General features: G+C 35.1%; 1 protein-coding gene across 1 annotated transcript; it reads left to right on the forward strand.

Annotated features, from left to right (window-relative positions):
* Positions 1 to 10,857: 10,857 nt before the first annotated feature.
* Positions 10,858 to 11,813, forward strand: LOC308265327 (olfactory receptor 4S2-like; the record flags this gene model as incomplete). The annotated part of the gene is given in 2 exon segments (XM_080698967.1): positions 10,858 to 11,773; positions 11,776 to 11,813. Coding segments are annotated over 2 exon segments (954 nt in total).
* Between the last annotated feature and the right edge of the window lie 5,616 nt (positions 11,814 to 17,429).

Below are 17,429 nucleotides of genomic sequence, written 5' to 3' on the forward strand. Positions count from 1 at the left end.
TGTAGTCACTAGTCAAAGGATGGATTCTGTTGAGTTGTGAGATAGTAAGCGGCTTTTGGTTGCTGTGTGTTTGTGTGTGTTTTGCTATTTATTTATATTCAGAGATGAAGAAAAGGACCCTGAACTCTTATTCACATTACCTCCTCGGTGCAGATTTTGCAAAAGGTATATACATCAGGGACTTTTGAATATGTAGTAGGCAATAAGTTATCTGAGTCCACATAATTGTCTGAGATGACCAGGAACATAAATTGAAGTCATAATTGCAAACAAGTTGCATCTAAATCCCCAAAGAGAGAAAAAGATGGATGTAATAGACATCATGTACAGATAAAGGATTTTTCCATTTATATTATGAAATAGGGAGTAACAGAGATTATTGAGAATATGAGTGGGAGGTTCACAAAGTATCTGAGGAAGAGGTCACTCAGTCTCTACTCTGAGAGAGGCCTTTATGTGTCCTGGAAGAAGCAGAGTGAGGTTTGATAAGGGCAGAAGCCAGTGACAGAGAACCCTGGTGCAGGCCGTTGTTAATAGTTGATGTAAAGGGTGCTGGAAATGTAGTGAATGTATAAAAAAAAGATACATAATAATTATCTAAACTTTTTCACTAATTTCAATAATTTTGTAATAGTTAATAATAAAATATTTCAATTTATATTCAGCATATTTTATGGTACCAAGAGATTTGCACATAAGATTCCTGTTAATGTTTAGAATATTCCTTATGTTTGATATTATTTTATACATAGATAAGAAGATGACCTCAGAGACTAATTGTTATGGTTACAGAAACAAGCATAATATTATTTGAAACTTTCTGAAACGTCACGTGCCTCAGTACTTTTGCAGACATGTGTTGTGACTTCTCTTACCTGGACTGAAATTTTTGCTGCTGCACACCCCTCCATCAGCTAAGAGTAACAAAACACCTTATAGTATGTTATGATAACATTGTTATATGAACATATCCATCACAGTCCTAGAGACACATATAGGCAGATGCACAGAATCGACAGTTTGAACAACAATACAAAGAAACTTAATTTTTTAATAAGCTTAGGAAGAATCTTCTCTAATATTACTTTTTAAGAAGCCATAGAAATATGTATTATTCATAGTAGTTGTAGTTCATAATAGCAATATTATTATTCATAGTATTTAGAATCGTATGCTAAAACTTAACAACTGATGATTTACACCTATTAATAATTATATCTGGGTCTTTTCTGTGTAATATTTAAATTTTGTTTTTATATTCATGATTAAATGTATCTATCAAATGAGGCATCTCATTGCAAAATATGTTTTCTGGTATTAGCTGGATTTTATTCATTGCTTCATGTGTATGTGCCCCAAATTGTCCAAAGTCAAATGAATTTAACACTATATATCAACAGTGTTTTAAAATAAGTGGGGATTAGAAAATAATCTCTATCATTGTATTTTATAAATGTTTAAAAAATGATTAATGCATATGAAAAATAAGAATACTTTATAAGTGTTAGAACTATTGAAAATCTTACCTTTGGAGTGTTAGATGATTTTGACGATGTTTGGGGGTGTTCAGAAACATCTCCAAATGAGCTTTTCTTGTAGTAATAATCTTTCAGTATGACAGGTGAAGTGGACTTGGAAAGAGGCTTTTCTGATTATTCAATGTCAAGGCAACAGTTTTTAGGGAAATGTCTTTATAATTTGAAAACTTTCATTCTCCTCTAATGCCAAAATATTTTCTAAGGAAATCCCTGTTTGTATTTAGAACAGGTTCCTTGATTGAGTATGAGAAAGGATCTTCATTACCCAGCTCTGGTCCAGCAGGGCAGGAGGTAGAGGGTATGGAAGAAAAGCATTCAAATGGGTCACTCAGCTCATGTTGAATCTTGCTCTAGATGTATTAACTACAACAAAAAATATTTTCGAGTTGGACTACAAGACTATTTAAATGAATCTCCAGTAAGACTCAGAGACCTTACTTGTACTATGCTTTCTCCCTAAGGAATAAATTAGCACCTTTGATGGAGAGGTGTTGCCTTAGAAGCAGGGATCCTGGAAAGATATGTTTTAGGGCCACCCACTCTTGAAGAGGGGATTGCATTCTTTAAGTTTAGAACATAAGCATAGGACAGCTACCTTTATCTGAACCTGAGCTGTTAAGAAAGCTAAATATTATATAAATAGCATGGTGGCGTAACTCCAGCCTGAGGGTCAGTGATGCGTGTGCCCTGATGATGCATGTCATAGAGGGAACATCTTTCTTTTTACCATTTTGAAGTGATTTCTAAAACTCCAGCATTAATTGCTTGAGAGCTAAAGCAGTAAAAGCAGATATTTAACAGCAGCCATTTAAAAGAAGGATTGATTATGTTAAGTGATATCAGCCAAGCACAGAAGGAGAAGGTACATGTGTTTCCTCTAATATGCCCAAACTAGGAAACACAGAGGATACCAGTGGGACTCCAGATAATGGAGGGGAAATATCACCAAAGTTTGAATGGAAAGATAGGAGAGGAGGAAGGCTGATGTTGATTAATGAGGGTCTACATCTGAATATGTATAAAATTATGAATATGACATGGTTAACCTGGACAACCATTGGTGGGAGGGGGAAGGGAAAACAGTGGTGGGGGGAGAGGGCACCAAATATAGTTTAAATGTATACCATTTATGTTCAATAAAATATTTGTTTAAAAAATATTAAAAAAAGACAAAGGGCTGCTATAAAACTCTCCTTGTTTTGTTGTTTTAAGTATGTTCTCCAATTAGTCAGAGTGGGCCTTTTGACTACCCTCTCTGGGAGGATCCAAATCCAGGACATCAGGAAGCCTTCAATAGGGTAGATGACCCATAGTTTGTGCTTGTGCTACTGACGCCTTGGCAGCATTAAATGCAGTTTTCATTTTAAGAGTTCAATCTCAAACTATCTCCTTATGAACAAGATGATGTGAGAAGTGCCTAAACACAGCTAAGTAAGATATAAATGTTCCCAAGAACCCCCAAAGATCCAGGTATGTTTCTAATTGTTGTTTCCAGGATATGCTTGTATCTTACCTATCACTGTTTCCAGTATTACCTTTATCATACTCAACCAGACAATGCCCAGGAACGTGACAGAATACCCAGGTCTCCAGACCTTGTCTTTGTTGGAAATCCACCCCATGTTAGGGAGTGGCTTGGAGATTGTATGCAGCTGCTTCTAACTCACTAAAAGAATCTGAGTTTAGCATAATATCATGAATAAAATGGCTCAATTGTACAATCACAGGCTCTGCCAAGAGGCCAAGTCCTGTGCTACCAGACCAAGACACAAGGTGAGACTATGTAGATATCTCTGGGACAATACCAGAAAAGGTCATTGGCTCTCTTCTCAGGTAAAAGCACATGGTTCTTGGCTTTCCGAGCAATGTTACTGGAGATTACAGATATCTTGGCAAAGGTATTTGCCAAGTCTACACCATAATGGAACTGTTCCAGTTCACGTGACAGATGATCAATCAACTTTAAAATGTGTCCTATCACTGCAGGCAAGGCAGTGCCACTTCAACTCCCAATAGTCTGCTGTCATGCACCAGGAACCATAACATTTTTGCAAAGGCTACATGAGAGAGTTGAATGGGCTATGATTTGTGCAGATTACAATTGTGTTTTCTAGATTTATTATCATTTGTCCATTTTACTCATGTCCCTCTCCTGAGTTAACTTTGCCATACACTCATAATCTTCATGGTTTGATGGAATTAATTGTATAGAGGATGATGGAAATGTTCTCTAGTGATGGTCTTTATCACATGAACCTGTAGGTGGAATTCTCTGATAGTTGTCTGTACAGTCAATCTCTGTAACATGCCCAACCCCAGGATGTACATAGATATGGTTGATATGCACATGTCATACTGCTTAAGAGGCAGATGTCTAATTCACAAAGTCACTGGGACACATTGAACAATAATAAGGTGGCCTCTATAACCCTTTTTGTTGGCATTAGTTCTGGTAAATTTGTCCAAATTGCCTAAAAGGAGGGTTATCCCTGCTCCTGTATCAACTGGTGCCAGTATGTGAATGTGTTGCCCATTGTGATGGGGGCAGTAAATAGTCAATTCCACAGGTCAGTCAGTTCCTCCAACAACCAGGTACCTCATCTGAGTCTCTAGTCTGAAGAAAAGTCAGCTACACTTACCTTTCTATGACTGGCACACTATAACAGGAACATCCAGGCCACCTGTCCCACTGCCTCATGGTACATGATCAGGTTGCTTGGTTCCAGTGCCTCTACTACCCTTCAGAACTCATCCAGCTGGGGACATACACCTTTACAATACTCTATGGGGTCCACACCACCATATATCCTGCTATCAAAAGCCACAGAAAGGCTGGGGGTCACATCTCCACCCTGGGCTGTTTCTCCCAGGGAAGCTCCTCTAGAGGATCACTGGGGGAATGCAACTCATCTTGTTGACTATGCTAATTTTCAGAGACCTAGTCAGAAGTCAGCTGTGGTTGTAGAGGAAGTTTTGAGATCCCCAGAGAGAAGAAAGCACACAGAGTAGCTATCTGAAAGGGAAAAATGGCAGCTTTATTTTGCATACTCAATGCTTATATAGGGTTAATGGCAAAATTTTACCCCAGTGCAAGGTGTGCCTATATGTTGCTTCTTGCCTAGTAATACGTATATAATTATATACACATCTGTAGCTGTGCAAGATGAGGGCACATCTGTGGCTGTGCAGGGTACATGGGAATGAAAGCTTTACTTCAGGTCTGTTCTTTCTCTGAGCCCCTACATTTAGGAACATATATTTTACAGTAAAAATACAAAGACTGCACTTATTGCAGTTAATAAAATTTTGTTTATTATACAGAAATAGAATATACATTTAAAAACATGATATAGTAATATGATCTTTCAATATTCCAGGCTGTTACAAAACAAAATAACTTCAAAAAATAAAAAGTATATTAGAAACTTGATGAATAAACCATAGTTAATAAAGGTGCAATGGCACACAACTAGAATTCCAGTTCTTTGGGGGACTGAATCAGGAGAATTACAGGTTTGAAGCCAGCACAACTATGTTTCAAAATTAAAATAATTAAAAGGTTGGTGGAGTAGCTCAAACGTAGAATGCCCCCGAGTTCAATCCCCAATGCCACACACATCCATGTGTAAGACAAACAAACACAAAAACATAGTAGCTATATTGTAAGAAATGTTGAACTGAAGTTCTGGAGTTTGTATATTAATAAAGTACTAAGAATATAAAATAAAGAGACAAAGAAATTAAAAACATTAAAGAGATTTAATTTTATTAAGATTCATCAGATATGGAGTAAAATGAATATTTATATATATGTTCTGCTATCAAAAACTAATATATATAAGCTGAAAACTATATATATTAGTTTCTAGGATTTACGCAATAGTGAGAAATACATTTAAAGAAATAAATTCCAGAATTAATGAGAAATTGAAAAATATAACAAAAATAGTACTCTTAAAAACAGCCATATAAAATACTACCTTTAATTAATAATAATTCAATACACAGAAAGATTAGAAGACAGAAGAATAAAATAGTATAAAATATGTAAGGTAAAACAAATAAGTAAGTAAATATCCTGGACCACAATATAGAATAAGTTGGAAAATAATATTACTCATTAGAAGAGCAAAGGTATAGGTTGAATACTTCAACGCAGTGGCACAGGTAAAAACTTTCTCAATAAGATCCCAAAGGCACAAGATATTAAAAGTTGGATCAATATGTGGTATTGCATGAAACTGAAGAGCTTCTGTGCAACAGAGGAAACTATCAAGAACCTCAACAGAGAGCCAACAAAAGGAAAGAAAATATTTGCCAATGATTCTAATTAGGGTTAAGTGAAATCTCAGGGTAGTCTTTATATACATCTTTTTGATTGGTAATTATATTGAACATTTTTATACATTTATTGACCATTTGAATTTCTTCTTTTATGAAGTGTCTATTTAGTTCATTTGCCCATTTTTTGATTGGGTCATTGGTTTTCTTAGTTGTGAGTTTCTTGAGTTCTCTCTATATTCTAGATATTACTCCTCTATTGGAGGAACAGTTAGCAAATTTTCCCCATTCTGTTTACTCTCTGTTGAGATTCTTGATAGTTTGCTGTACAGAAGCTCTTCAGTTTAAGCAATCTCACATATTGATCCTCATTTTAATTTATTCTGCCTTTGGGGTTTTGTTGAGAAAGTTTTTACTTTTGACTATGTATTAGAGTGTTGGTCCTATTCCCATTTCAGATAGTTGCATGGTCTCTGGTCCATTTTAAATTGACTTTCGTGAGGGGTGAGAACGTGGAGTTTATTATTATTTTTCTGCATATTGATATCCAGCTTTACTAACACCATTGTTGAAAAGGCTATCTGTTTTTCAGTGTATATTTTTGGCTCCCTTTTCCAAAATCAATTGGCTGTGAATGTGTGGAATTTTATTCAGCCATAAAGAAGAACAAAATTATTGTCATTTGCAGGAAATGGATGGAACTGGAGAACCTTATGCCAAGTGAGATTAGTCAGTCACAAAAAGGTGAGAAGTTGGAGTTCTCCCTAATATGTGGAGGCTAGGAAGAAAATGGGACTTAGGAGGGACTCCAGACAAAGGAAAATACACCTTAGTTGAGTGAAGAAGGGGACAAAACTGAGAGAAGTGGAAGGGGAGAAGAGTAGAACACCTCAATGGACATGGTATGTAAACAAACTCATCAAAGTTAATCACTATGCCGAGCATGGAAAAGAGGGGAGAGGGAGGGAATTAAATGGGAGCTGGAGGAGGGCTCAATGTGTGCTGTGTGCATGTATGCCTCTCACCCTGAACTTCATCAAGATGTATGATGACAATGCACCAATATAAAGAAAATGAAGGGAGACACTAGTGGAATGGGGAAGGGGAGTCTGACAAGAGAAAGACAAAGAGGATATTTAATGATATTAACAATTCATACAATCCTCTGTTATTAGAATGGCAATCATCAATAAGTCAAACAATAAAAGGTAGTGAGAATGTGAGGAAATATAAACATTTCTACACTGTTGTTGGAATTCCAAATTAGTATATTCGCTATGGAGATCAGTGTGAATATTTATCAGAAAGCTGGAAATGTATTCATCATATGCTCTAGATATACCACTCCTGAGCATCTTTCCAAAGGGACTGAAACCAGGATATTATAATAATACATGCATCTCTATGTATTATTATAATAATTCTGATAATATATTATTCATATAATCCATGTTTATAGCAGCACAATTCATAGTAGCCAAATTAGGGAACCAACCTAGGTGTCCATCGACGGACGAATGGATTACAAAACTATAGAATATACACACCAATAGAATTCTACTCAGTAGTATAAAAAGAACAAAATTATGTCACTTGCAGGAAAATGGATGGACCTGGAGAACATTATGTTAAGTGAGAGGAACATATGTTCACAGAAAGTGAAGGAACATGTTTTCTCTCATATGAAAAAGCTAGGCAGTAATCAAGATACAAGAAAGATATTTGATAATAGAGGAGAAATGACAGTGGAGTTAGGGGGTGATCTAGGGGGAGTTGGGGTGAGTGAGAGAAAGAATCAATGACTAAATCATCTCCATTCTTATTATGTATATATGTGAGAATACCAATGCCAAGTTCAATATCCTGTAGGGGAAGGGGAATTGGGGTGGGACTAGGAGAAAGCCCACTAAGTGCTGTGTGCATGTATGACACTGTCACTATGAGCTATGTTATCATGTATGACTATAATGCATCAACAAAAGTATAAAAGTAAAATGTGAAAATAAAAAAAGTAAAAGAGTTAAAGCCAGCATCACTGCTCATCCCAAATATAGGACATGAAGCACATGTGTCCTCTTTCAATAGAAACCAGCAAAGACTCAATGAAGAAAAACAAAGCCCCCAGTAGCATAAGTGAATCTACCCTTTTTCCTTTGCATGCAACTTACATAAAAGTAAAATAATTAAAATTTATTCAATAACATAAAGTAAATATCTTAATGTTATATTATTATATACTACATAATGAATATATTGCTGTATGATAATTCAAGAAACAAAATGTTCAAACATAAAATAATTATTTCTACTTTCTAACTTGATTTGGGCTGGTGTTATGAAATAAGGATAACTGATTATGTTTTAGATTTATTTATGTAGGTTTTAATTGAACAAACACTAGAAATGAAAGCTCATTGTTAGGTCTGCAATTTGGTTTGAACTATGAGGGAAGACTTTAGGGAAAAGCTTTCCCCAAGGTCATTATAATTTTTCTTCATATTCTTTAAGTAGAGCCTATAAGAAAAGAAAAAAGAGCAATGATTGCCAAATACACCATGAAGTAATAGATCTTAGTTGGTGAGAGACTGAGAGCAACATACTGATCTCTACTGCCCTTCGAGTTTAGGAGGCCAAGGATTCTCTGGAAGTCATTATTCACAAAGCAATATCTCAGCCGTCACTCATAGTTTACCTTAAATTGTTGCACCTATATTACCTAAAGAAGAGACAGAAAAATAAAGAAGAAAATAAAGCCTTGAAAAGTACTGGTGAGAATTTTTTTTCTTTATAAAATGAATGTTTATGGAAAAAGAGAACTCATTGACAGTGCTGTCTTGTACACTTGCAATATATATATAGTACTAGGGGTTGAACTCAAGGCATTCCACATTCAAGCTATATCCCCAGCCTCATTTTATTTCTTATTTGGAAACAGGGTCACACTAGGTTTATAGAGTCTCATTACTTGCTGAGGCTGTCCTCTAATCTACAGTTGTGCACCACCACCCACCATGTCCAGTTTTTAATATTATTTTAATACACTGAAATAAGGAGTAAGATTATGGCAAGATAATAAAATGTATCTGCATGTGATCATGAGATTAAGTAGCATAGAGGCAAATAAGTCAATAAAGTCATCATTATGCTTGAAATGCTCAGCCCAGGAAGGAAGGAATCCCTTAGATGAACCTTGGTTTAAAGGAGATAAGTTTTCCTTGTGTTTTTGGTGGAACAGATTCCAGGGTTGTGTAATAATATCTGGTTTATTATAGTGGAAACCAAAGAATGCAAATAAATTGTCCAAAACTGCTACAAAGTGAGCTCTGTTAAATGGAGGGGCTCTCTACCTGGATAACATTTTTTTTAGTAGAGAAACCAAAACAAGAACACACAAAAGCAGGGGAATGTTCTTGATTTGAAAACTGAATGACATTATTGCAGTTACCATCATTACCATTGTTACTATCGTTATTACTATCATTACATTGTCATGCACAGAAAAAGGCCAAATGTAATGACCACCTGATGTAAAGCACAGACCTGATAAAACACAGCCCTGTAGTGTCCCCAAGGTCAAACCCAGTGTTTCTGTAAAGCGCCAGGTGATGGCACAGAGCTGAAGGGCAGTAAGTGATAAATTCAGTGGATCTTGAGGGGATGTGTTCTCTGGAGGACAATCTGTAACTAGAGGAGTCATTTATTTTCAGGACTTGGTTTGTAGAAAAAACTGGAGAGCCCTTTTAATCACAACTATTTCACATACACTTACCCACTAAAACATACCAGTGACCCCACTAGAGTGCCTGAAATTTCACCTCTGGAGATTCATCTATTTAAATTTAGTATTGTTCTCTTTCTTAACTCATTCAAATTGTCATTCAATGACAGTGTCTTCCTAAAATGTTTAGGTGAATCTTAAAATACTCTGAATTTGTAGATGGAGAAATTACTTTCTTGTTTCCCTTTTTATTGCTTTATTTTATCTTTGATTACATGTTGAAGTTTCTTGGCTAATCCATGCTTACAAAAGTTATTTAATTTTATGATAGAAATAAGTGTTAAGATCACAGGTGATAGTGAGTGAAAATGTCATTTAATAAATGAGATAAGAGAAGACCCTTGAAGTTAAATGTTTTATCCAGGTTATAAATCCTCTTTATAGCCAGGTTATAAATTTTATCCAGGTTATAAATCCTTATGTATCCAGGTTCTATATTGTCTTGCTATGATCTCACACCACATATGCACCTTGAAATCATATGAGGGGCAATGCATTTATTTAGACAATATCCAAATTTCATAAGAAGGAGAACCTGCAGATGTTTCAATCTCAATTACTTGAAGACCTTTGAGTGGATATTTATAGCAGGCATGGAAATAGTTATTAAGAAAATTATGGGCATATGTTTTCATTTCTCCATCAAAAATAAGGCAGACATATTTTGCATTTATATTTATATTTTATATATTTATATTTATATAAATATATTTATATTATATTTATATTTATATTTATTTATATTTATATTTATATTTTGCATTTATCACATCTTCAAACATGGTTCTTTGTAGAGTGTCATGTACAAATGAAGAACTAAATTGATCAAGCTATATTTTATTTATATACAAATATACCACAGTGAATCCATGATCCAATTAAAAAAACTGAAAGAAAACTAAAACAAGAAAATATTCAAACAATAATAGCAAAAACTAAGAAAATTCAGAAACAGATGAATAAACCTCAATGCAAGTGAGAGAAGGAGAGACACTTGCTAACAAGTGAGTCTCAGGAGATTTTCATCATCTCTCTGGACAATGTTTTTTCATCTGAAGTAAAAAAAAATATTATCTAATATCCAGGTAGGATGATAAAAATAGATATAATCCAGTTTCTCTTAGTATATATATTAGTCACCAGTAAATATTCATTTCTTCATTATCAACCACTGTAAGTATTCATTTGTTTTGTGTAAAAAGTAAATCCTGACAATACTTTTGATGTGTCTTTCAGATAATTTAATTGCCTTCAGGGGACATGGCCTCATGGACTTACTCCATGACAAACACAAACAATGTAACTGAATTCATTTTCTGGGGCCTTACTCAGAGCCCAGAGGTTGCAAAAGTTTGTTTTGTACTGTTTTCACTATTCTATGCAGTCATTCTTCTGGGAAATCTCCTCATCATGCTGACAGTGTGCTTGGGCAACTTGTTTAAGTCTCCCATGTATTTCTTTCTCAACTTCTTGTCTTTTGTGGACATTTGTTACTCTTCAGTCACAGCCCCCAAAATGATCATTGACCTGTTAGCAAAGAAAAAAACGATCTCTTATGTGGGGTGCATGTTGCAACTCTTTGGGGTACATTTCTTTGGATGCACTGAAATATTCATCCTTACTGTAATGGCCTATGATCGTTATGTGGCTATTTGCAAGCCCCTGCATTATATGACTATCATGGACCGGGAGAGATGCAATAAGATGTTGTTGGGAGCATGGGTCGGGGGTTTCCTACATTCCATCATCCAAGTGGCTCTGGTTGTCCAGCTACCCTTTTGTGGACCCAATGAGATAGATCATTACTTCTGTGATGTCCATCCTGTGCTGAAGCTGGCCTGCACCAACACTTATGTTGTTGGTGCTGTCGTGACAGCCAACAGTGGAACCATTGCTCTGGGAAGTTTTGTTATACTGCTAATCTCTTATACTGTCATTCTGGTTTCTCTGAGAAAGCACTCAGCAGAAGGCAGACGCAAAGCTCTCTCCACCTGTGGCTCCCACATTGCTGTGGTCATCATCTTCTTTGGTCCCTGTACCTTTATGTACATGCGGCCTGACACTACCTTCTCAGAAGACAAGATGGTGGCTGTATTTTACACCATTATCACACCCATGTTAAATCCTCTGATCTACACTCTGAGAAATGCAGAAGTAAAGAATGCTATGAAGAAACTCTGGGCTGGAAGATTTACTGGGTGGCCAATGCAAAATAGTTACAAGTAATAATTTAAATGGCTGACCTGAAATTCTCTCTGCCTTGATTAACTCCTTGTTACACTGAAAATAATCACAACAACCTCACAGTGTTTGAGAGAAGAACAAAAGAAATAATAACATATTATACAGAAGAAAGGTATGATCATTATCATCATATTTATTCTAATACTTGATGATCACATAATTTCTTGAAATCTGTATAACAAAGAAATCCTACTGCTGAGAATTTCAGACATGACAATACTCAACATCATTATTTTCTTCAGCTTTTTATGTTTTAGCTATTTTCATCTGAAAAAAAATGAGAGTGTATTACTTTAGACTGTTGAGTTTTCAACTATGTTGGTGGATATTAAGTAGCATATGTAGTACATATATATATATATATATATATATATATATATATATATGCATTGCATGGACAATGAAATATGAGAAAAGCAAAACATTCATGCTAATGAGCTCTATTTAGGTTTTCCAAAACTCAAGGAAGACTATACTCAGTAATCTTCAAATGGAAGTGAAGGTGTGTGCAGAAACTCAAAAAAGTAACACCCCAAATTAAAAGATAGATGGTTGGTTTTTATCTTTGGTTTTGGAATAAAGCTTTTCCATTCTCTAGTGCTCATTTTTTTTACCCAAACAGTAGGATTGGATTGATTGACTATGAGAGCCTCCTTTCAATTATGATATCATGTTAGCATTCTTTTCATTCTGGAAAAATATTTTATTCTTGTGTCAGCTGTTATGTCTCCTAGTGATACATTTCTTCTTCATTGTGAGCAATGACCTGAAATTTATCCTTCTTTGGTAAATGTGTATACCACTGATTATCTCTGCCATCGTTTCATTGTTTTACCTAAAATCCAATTGTCTATGATATGATCTATATCTGGGTTTACATTTATGGTCAGAGATAGAATATAAACTTTACTATGGAAAGTACTATATTATAAAAATTATATCTACTGTTGATGTATCCACATAGTTAATGGTAAAGAAAGATAAAAACTAAAAAATCTGAATTAAAAATTATTGTCATGTTATAGGTTTTTCTCCATAAACACACACACATTTATATTGATTTTCTCAGTTGAGACATGTACTAGGTCTGTCTGAGCCTTGATTTTCTTAATTTTAAAACAAGAATTAGATAAATCCTATATAAAATTGTTATGTCATTGGAATAACCTCGAGGGATTTTTTCTTACATATAAAAAGATGTAAGAGATTTGTATCAATGAGATCAAAATTAAGGAGTATACAAAAAACTCCTCTGTTAATTTGTATACAGACAATGGCACATCTCAGAATATGGATTTGGAAAGTTGAGACTTGATGACCTTTGGTGTTCTTAGAGTATAAGTGTTCTGTGAGTCAATTAAATCCAAACAGGCCTTTTGAATATTTACCCAAAAAAGTTCTGCTGCTCAATAAGCAAGGAATTAAAATTTGACTGCACTGGCAAACCTGTCTAATAAATAAATGCTATGCATTTGGTAACTTTTCTCCACAGTATTCTTTCATCTATGCCTTTGCACTGAAGAATTAACTCTCTGGGACATTCATGTTAATGATGAGCTAATGACACATTCATGATTCTCAGAGACCAAGGAAGTAGAAAAGGTATTCAAGAAAAACTTGAAAGGGTATTCATGTTTCCGCCAATGACTTCATAATCTCATGCCTGCTCACAAAATTTTCTCCAAGTCTATTCCTACTGGAGGAGCTTAGAGAGCCTTGAGGTTATTCCTGGGAAAGAAGTGAACAAGGATTGTGAAGACACACACAGACTCTTCCCAGTTCTGGTGAGAATAATCTTCATCAACGGCAGCATTGCATCTCATACATGCATGACCAGAGCACTGACTGCCAGCCTTGTAATAGTTATCCCTGCAGTAACAAGATGACAGATGGGACTTTGGTTGGAAACATCATTGAAGAAAGTGGTAGCATCTCCTCTCATAATCCAGTTGAAAAGAAATTTGTTCATTTAATGATAGGAAAAATAATAAGAATACGTCTTTTTATCTTCAAACAAGTGGTTATACTTATATCCTGGGAGCATCATAAACTTTTGTGAATTCAATTATATGCAATTTCAAGTGTAATATTTAAACATAGGTTTCATGTTCTGCCATATTTCAACACTTTTCTCATTTACACATATTAAAACACATCACAATTTGGGGGCTTTAGAATATAACTTTATTTTTAGTATCTGAGTGGGAATGAATTGTTTAGTCCAAGTTCTGATATATCTAGTCATTGTATAGTTACAAGTTGTTAATAAAATCTGAGTAGAAAAGAGTTAATAATGCATCTCTAGTAATTAGTAACAGATTTTTCTTGTAAAATAAAACTGAGTGTTAAATGGAATTCTAAGTCTACTTTGAAGTCCCAAATGTATTAAGTTCAGCCAAGCTCAACATGCATAAGGCAACCTGGAGTTTACTCTAAGACTCAAACACTAACCAAGCTTAGTGGTTCATGCTTATATTCCCAGTATTTGGAAGGCTGGGACCAGAGGACCTCAGGTTCACCGTCAGCCTCAGCTACTTAGTGAGGCCCTCTGCAATTTAGTGAGACCTTGTTTCAAAATAAAGAATCAAAATAGGGCTGGGGATTTATCTCTGAGGTAGAATGCCCTAGGTTCAATCCCCAATAATGTAAAAAAAGAAAATAAAAAACTCAAACACTAAAGTTAGTACTTGTTTTATAGCTATGAGTTTTTAAATGACTTTGTATCAATCATTATTGTTCTTGCTCATCTAAGGAGAACATGGTGAAATATATATTGGTAATTGTCAAGCATGTCCTTGAATTAATAAAACCTACAAAATATACAGTGAAAAGTACTTTGAAAGGAGAGTTTAAAAGGTCAAGCTACTGAGATGGACATGAAAGAGAAAATATAACCTAGGTTATTTTTTTTAATAGAAAAACACAAAATATCAAAATGTTAAGCAGACAAGCTTCTCTTCAAGTATTTATTCTGTGGACCAAACATAAGATATAGACATGACGTTAACCATGAGTAGATTTCCTTTCATCTTTCTTGTATTGATTAGTTGTTAGCTGAAGGTGAACACAGGGTAAATTTGAGTCATGTTCAAACGGTTTATTGAGATATATGCCTTTTTTGGGAACAAGATGAAAAACTTCTAAAACATTTTTAATTTTGTAGCAGAAAAATGTGTCCTACATACACATCAATTGTAGCCTTATTAAAAACAGAAAGCAATATAACAGGCCTGCCCATGCAGCTGTAGGCTTCTGTGTTCACCATTAATTTCCTGAGTTAGATAATGTCTCCAGGATGGAATCTTCCCCAGATAAACATCTAAAGTGGAACCTACTTGATCTTCTTGTGTTCTTAACTAATTTTCAACGTTTGGGATCACTTTTCTCTCTCTTCTTATGGTTCTAATTTCTATGATTTTTTCAAGTAGGACACATATCTGGGTCTCTTTGGAAGGAAAAACTATTGGTAGTTTTCCAAAATCTTTGCAAAACTTTAACAAATTTTGTTAAATGTATTCCTTACTTTTAAACTTGGGTTCCTGTTGGAATGGCAATTGTGTATAAATGTATATAATTTTGTTTTTAGTGGGGGGGGTCTTTGGTGCAGAGATGGAGCATTAGAAAATATCAGGTCTGTGCCTCTCCTACTTGAAAACTTGAACTTTCATACATACGCTAGGCCCTAGTTCTTGAGCTGTACCCTATGGCAGCAGATGACACTGGATGATCTCAAAGTTACCTTCCAATTCACAAAGATGGAGGGAGGATTCCTATAAAATCAGTGAAATACTTCATTGTGTTAACAGTTCAATTAGAAAATGCTCTAGTTTCAGTTGGATGCATTGGTTTCTTTTTCATTTGTAATTTTATTGTGTTATAACTGATCAATAGATAAATTAAATGTATTCAAAGTGTACAAAGTTATGATGATTTGTAATTCATATACATTGGGAAGTGATTACCACAATTATATTAATTAATATGTCCACGTGATTCTCAGTTATCCTGTATATGCGCTTATGTGTATATACACATTTGGCCATTTTGCTTCTTAATTCAGTTGTCTTTGTTACTTTCCAGGATGAGGGCATTGCTGTGTACAAAAGGACAGAAAATTGAATGGTTGGAAAGCTGGAACAAAAACTTTATTGCTCTTTAGATGCCCAGTGTACAGTGAAGATCGACAAATTGTACCTCAGAAATATCCATTTCTTTATATACATGCTATTCTGATTTCAAAGCATTACACAGAGTGGAGGATTTTTTATGTCAAACATCATTTTGAAAAAGTCTTTTAGCATAAAGTTATACATACGGTTATAGTGATATATTTGAAATTTTAAAAAATAGGTGCTCATCACTAATTTAAAAAATCAAATTACTCTGATATACTACCAACAAGATACTAAGAATTAATTACAGTAACATCCAATGGTAAAAATGTGAGTGGTATAATTACAATGAAATGAATTTTTAGAAAAATATCGTGTTAGTAAGAATTAAAACTTACAACATGTATACCTTCTAGCATCACTTTATTTTTCCTTTATCTCAATGAAAATCTTTACATGAAAGTGTTTGGGACACTTTTCTAAGTATTTTAGTCAAGATAGCTTTTTCCCAAAGCAGGATATAATTATAATTTTTATACTTTGCCCTGGTAACAGTATTAAAATGCCTGTTATGTGTAGGATCATAAAGGAAATATTATAAAGTCTCACTGATATGTTTCATCTCATATTTAAAAGCTGGGGAGTAACTAGGAAACAAGAGAGATATCAAGTAAATGAGGAGAAATACCAGAAGAATAGTGGAAGGGGACTTAGGGAAAGAGGTGGGAAGGAGAAAGGTGAGACTTGATGAAGGAACTAGTTCAAATGATACTTCATACATTTGTGAAGCTACCAATACCATTTTCAATACTATGAACAGGGAGAGAGAAGGAGGGGCAGGATACGAAGGGAAATGTACAGGGTGCTGTGTGTGTTTATTTGTCTGTTGCATTAAATCTCAATGTGATGTATGGTTACAAGACACCAGTAAAAGTATATTAAAATAAGTGATAGAATAAGTCCAAGAATATCAAAGCTGGAAAGGACTTAGAAATCATCTGATCCACTTTCTTTGTGTACAGCCTCCGAGAAGCAAAGCAGCAGAGAGTGGCCAGGGGTCTTCTCTCTTCCAGGCTTGCAGATTCCACCTCTCTGCACCTGCCACATTTGGTGACATTGGTTCTGTGGTAGCACAAGATTAGGCAAAGGGCTCCAACATCAGAGGCTTCAATTCCCTCACAACCATTTCTCTTGACACCACACTCTCCTCATGGCATTCTTCATGTCTGTGTTTCTCAGTCTGTAGACGAGGGGATTGAACAAGGGGGGGGGATCGTAGTATAAAGCAGACCAAACACTTTGTCATCACTGAATGAGTCAGCCATCGGGACATAGGTGAAGATGAGGGGCAAGAAGAACTTGACAACAGTCATGTGAGAGCTGCAGTGAAGAGGGCTTGAGGTGGGCCCTTGGACAAGCAGGTCCTCAAGGTGAACAGGATGATGACGTAAGAAATCACTAAGGCTATGAAGGTTA

Source organism: Muscardinus avellanarius (genome assembly GCF_963383645.1).
Source record: "Muscardinus avellanarius genome assembly, chromosome: 1".
In the NCBI taxonomy this organism is placed as follows: domain Eukaryota; kingdom Metazoa; phylum Chordata; class Mammalia; order Rodentia; family Gliridae; genus Muscardinus; species Muscardinus avellanarius.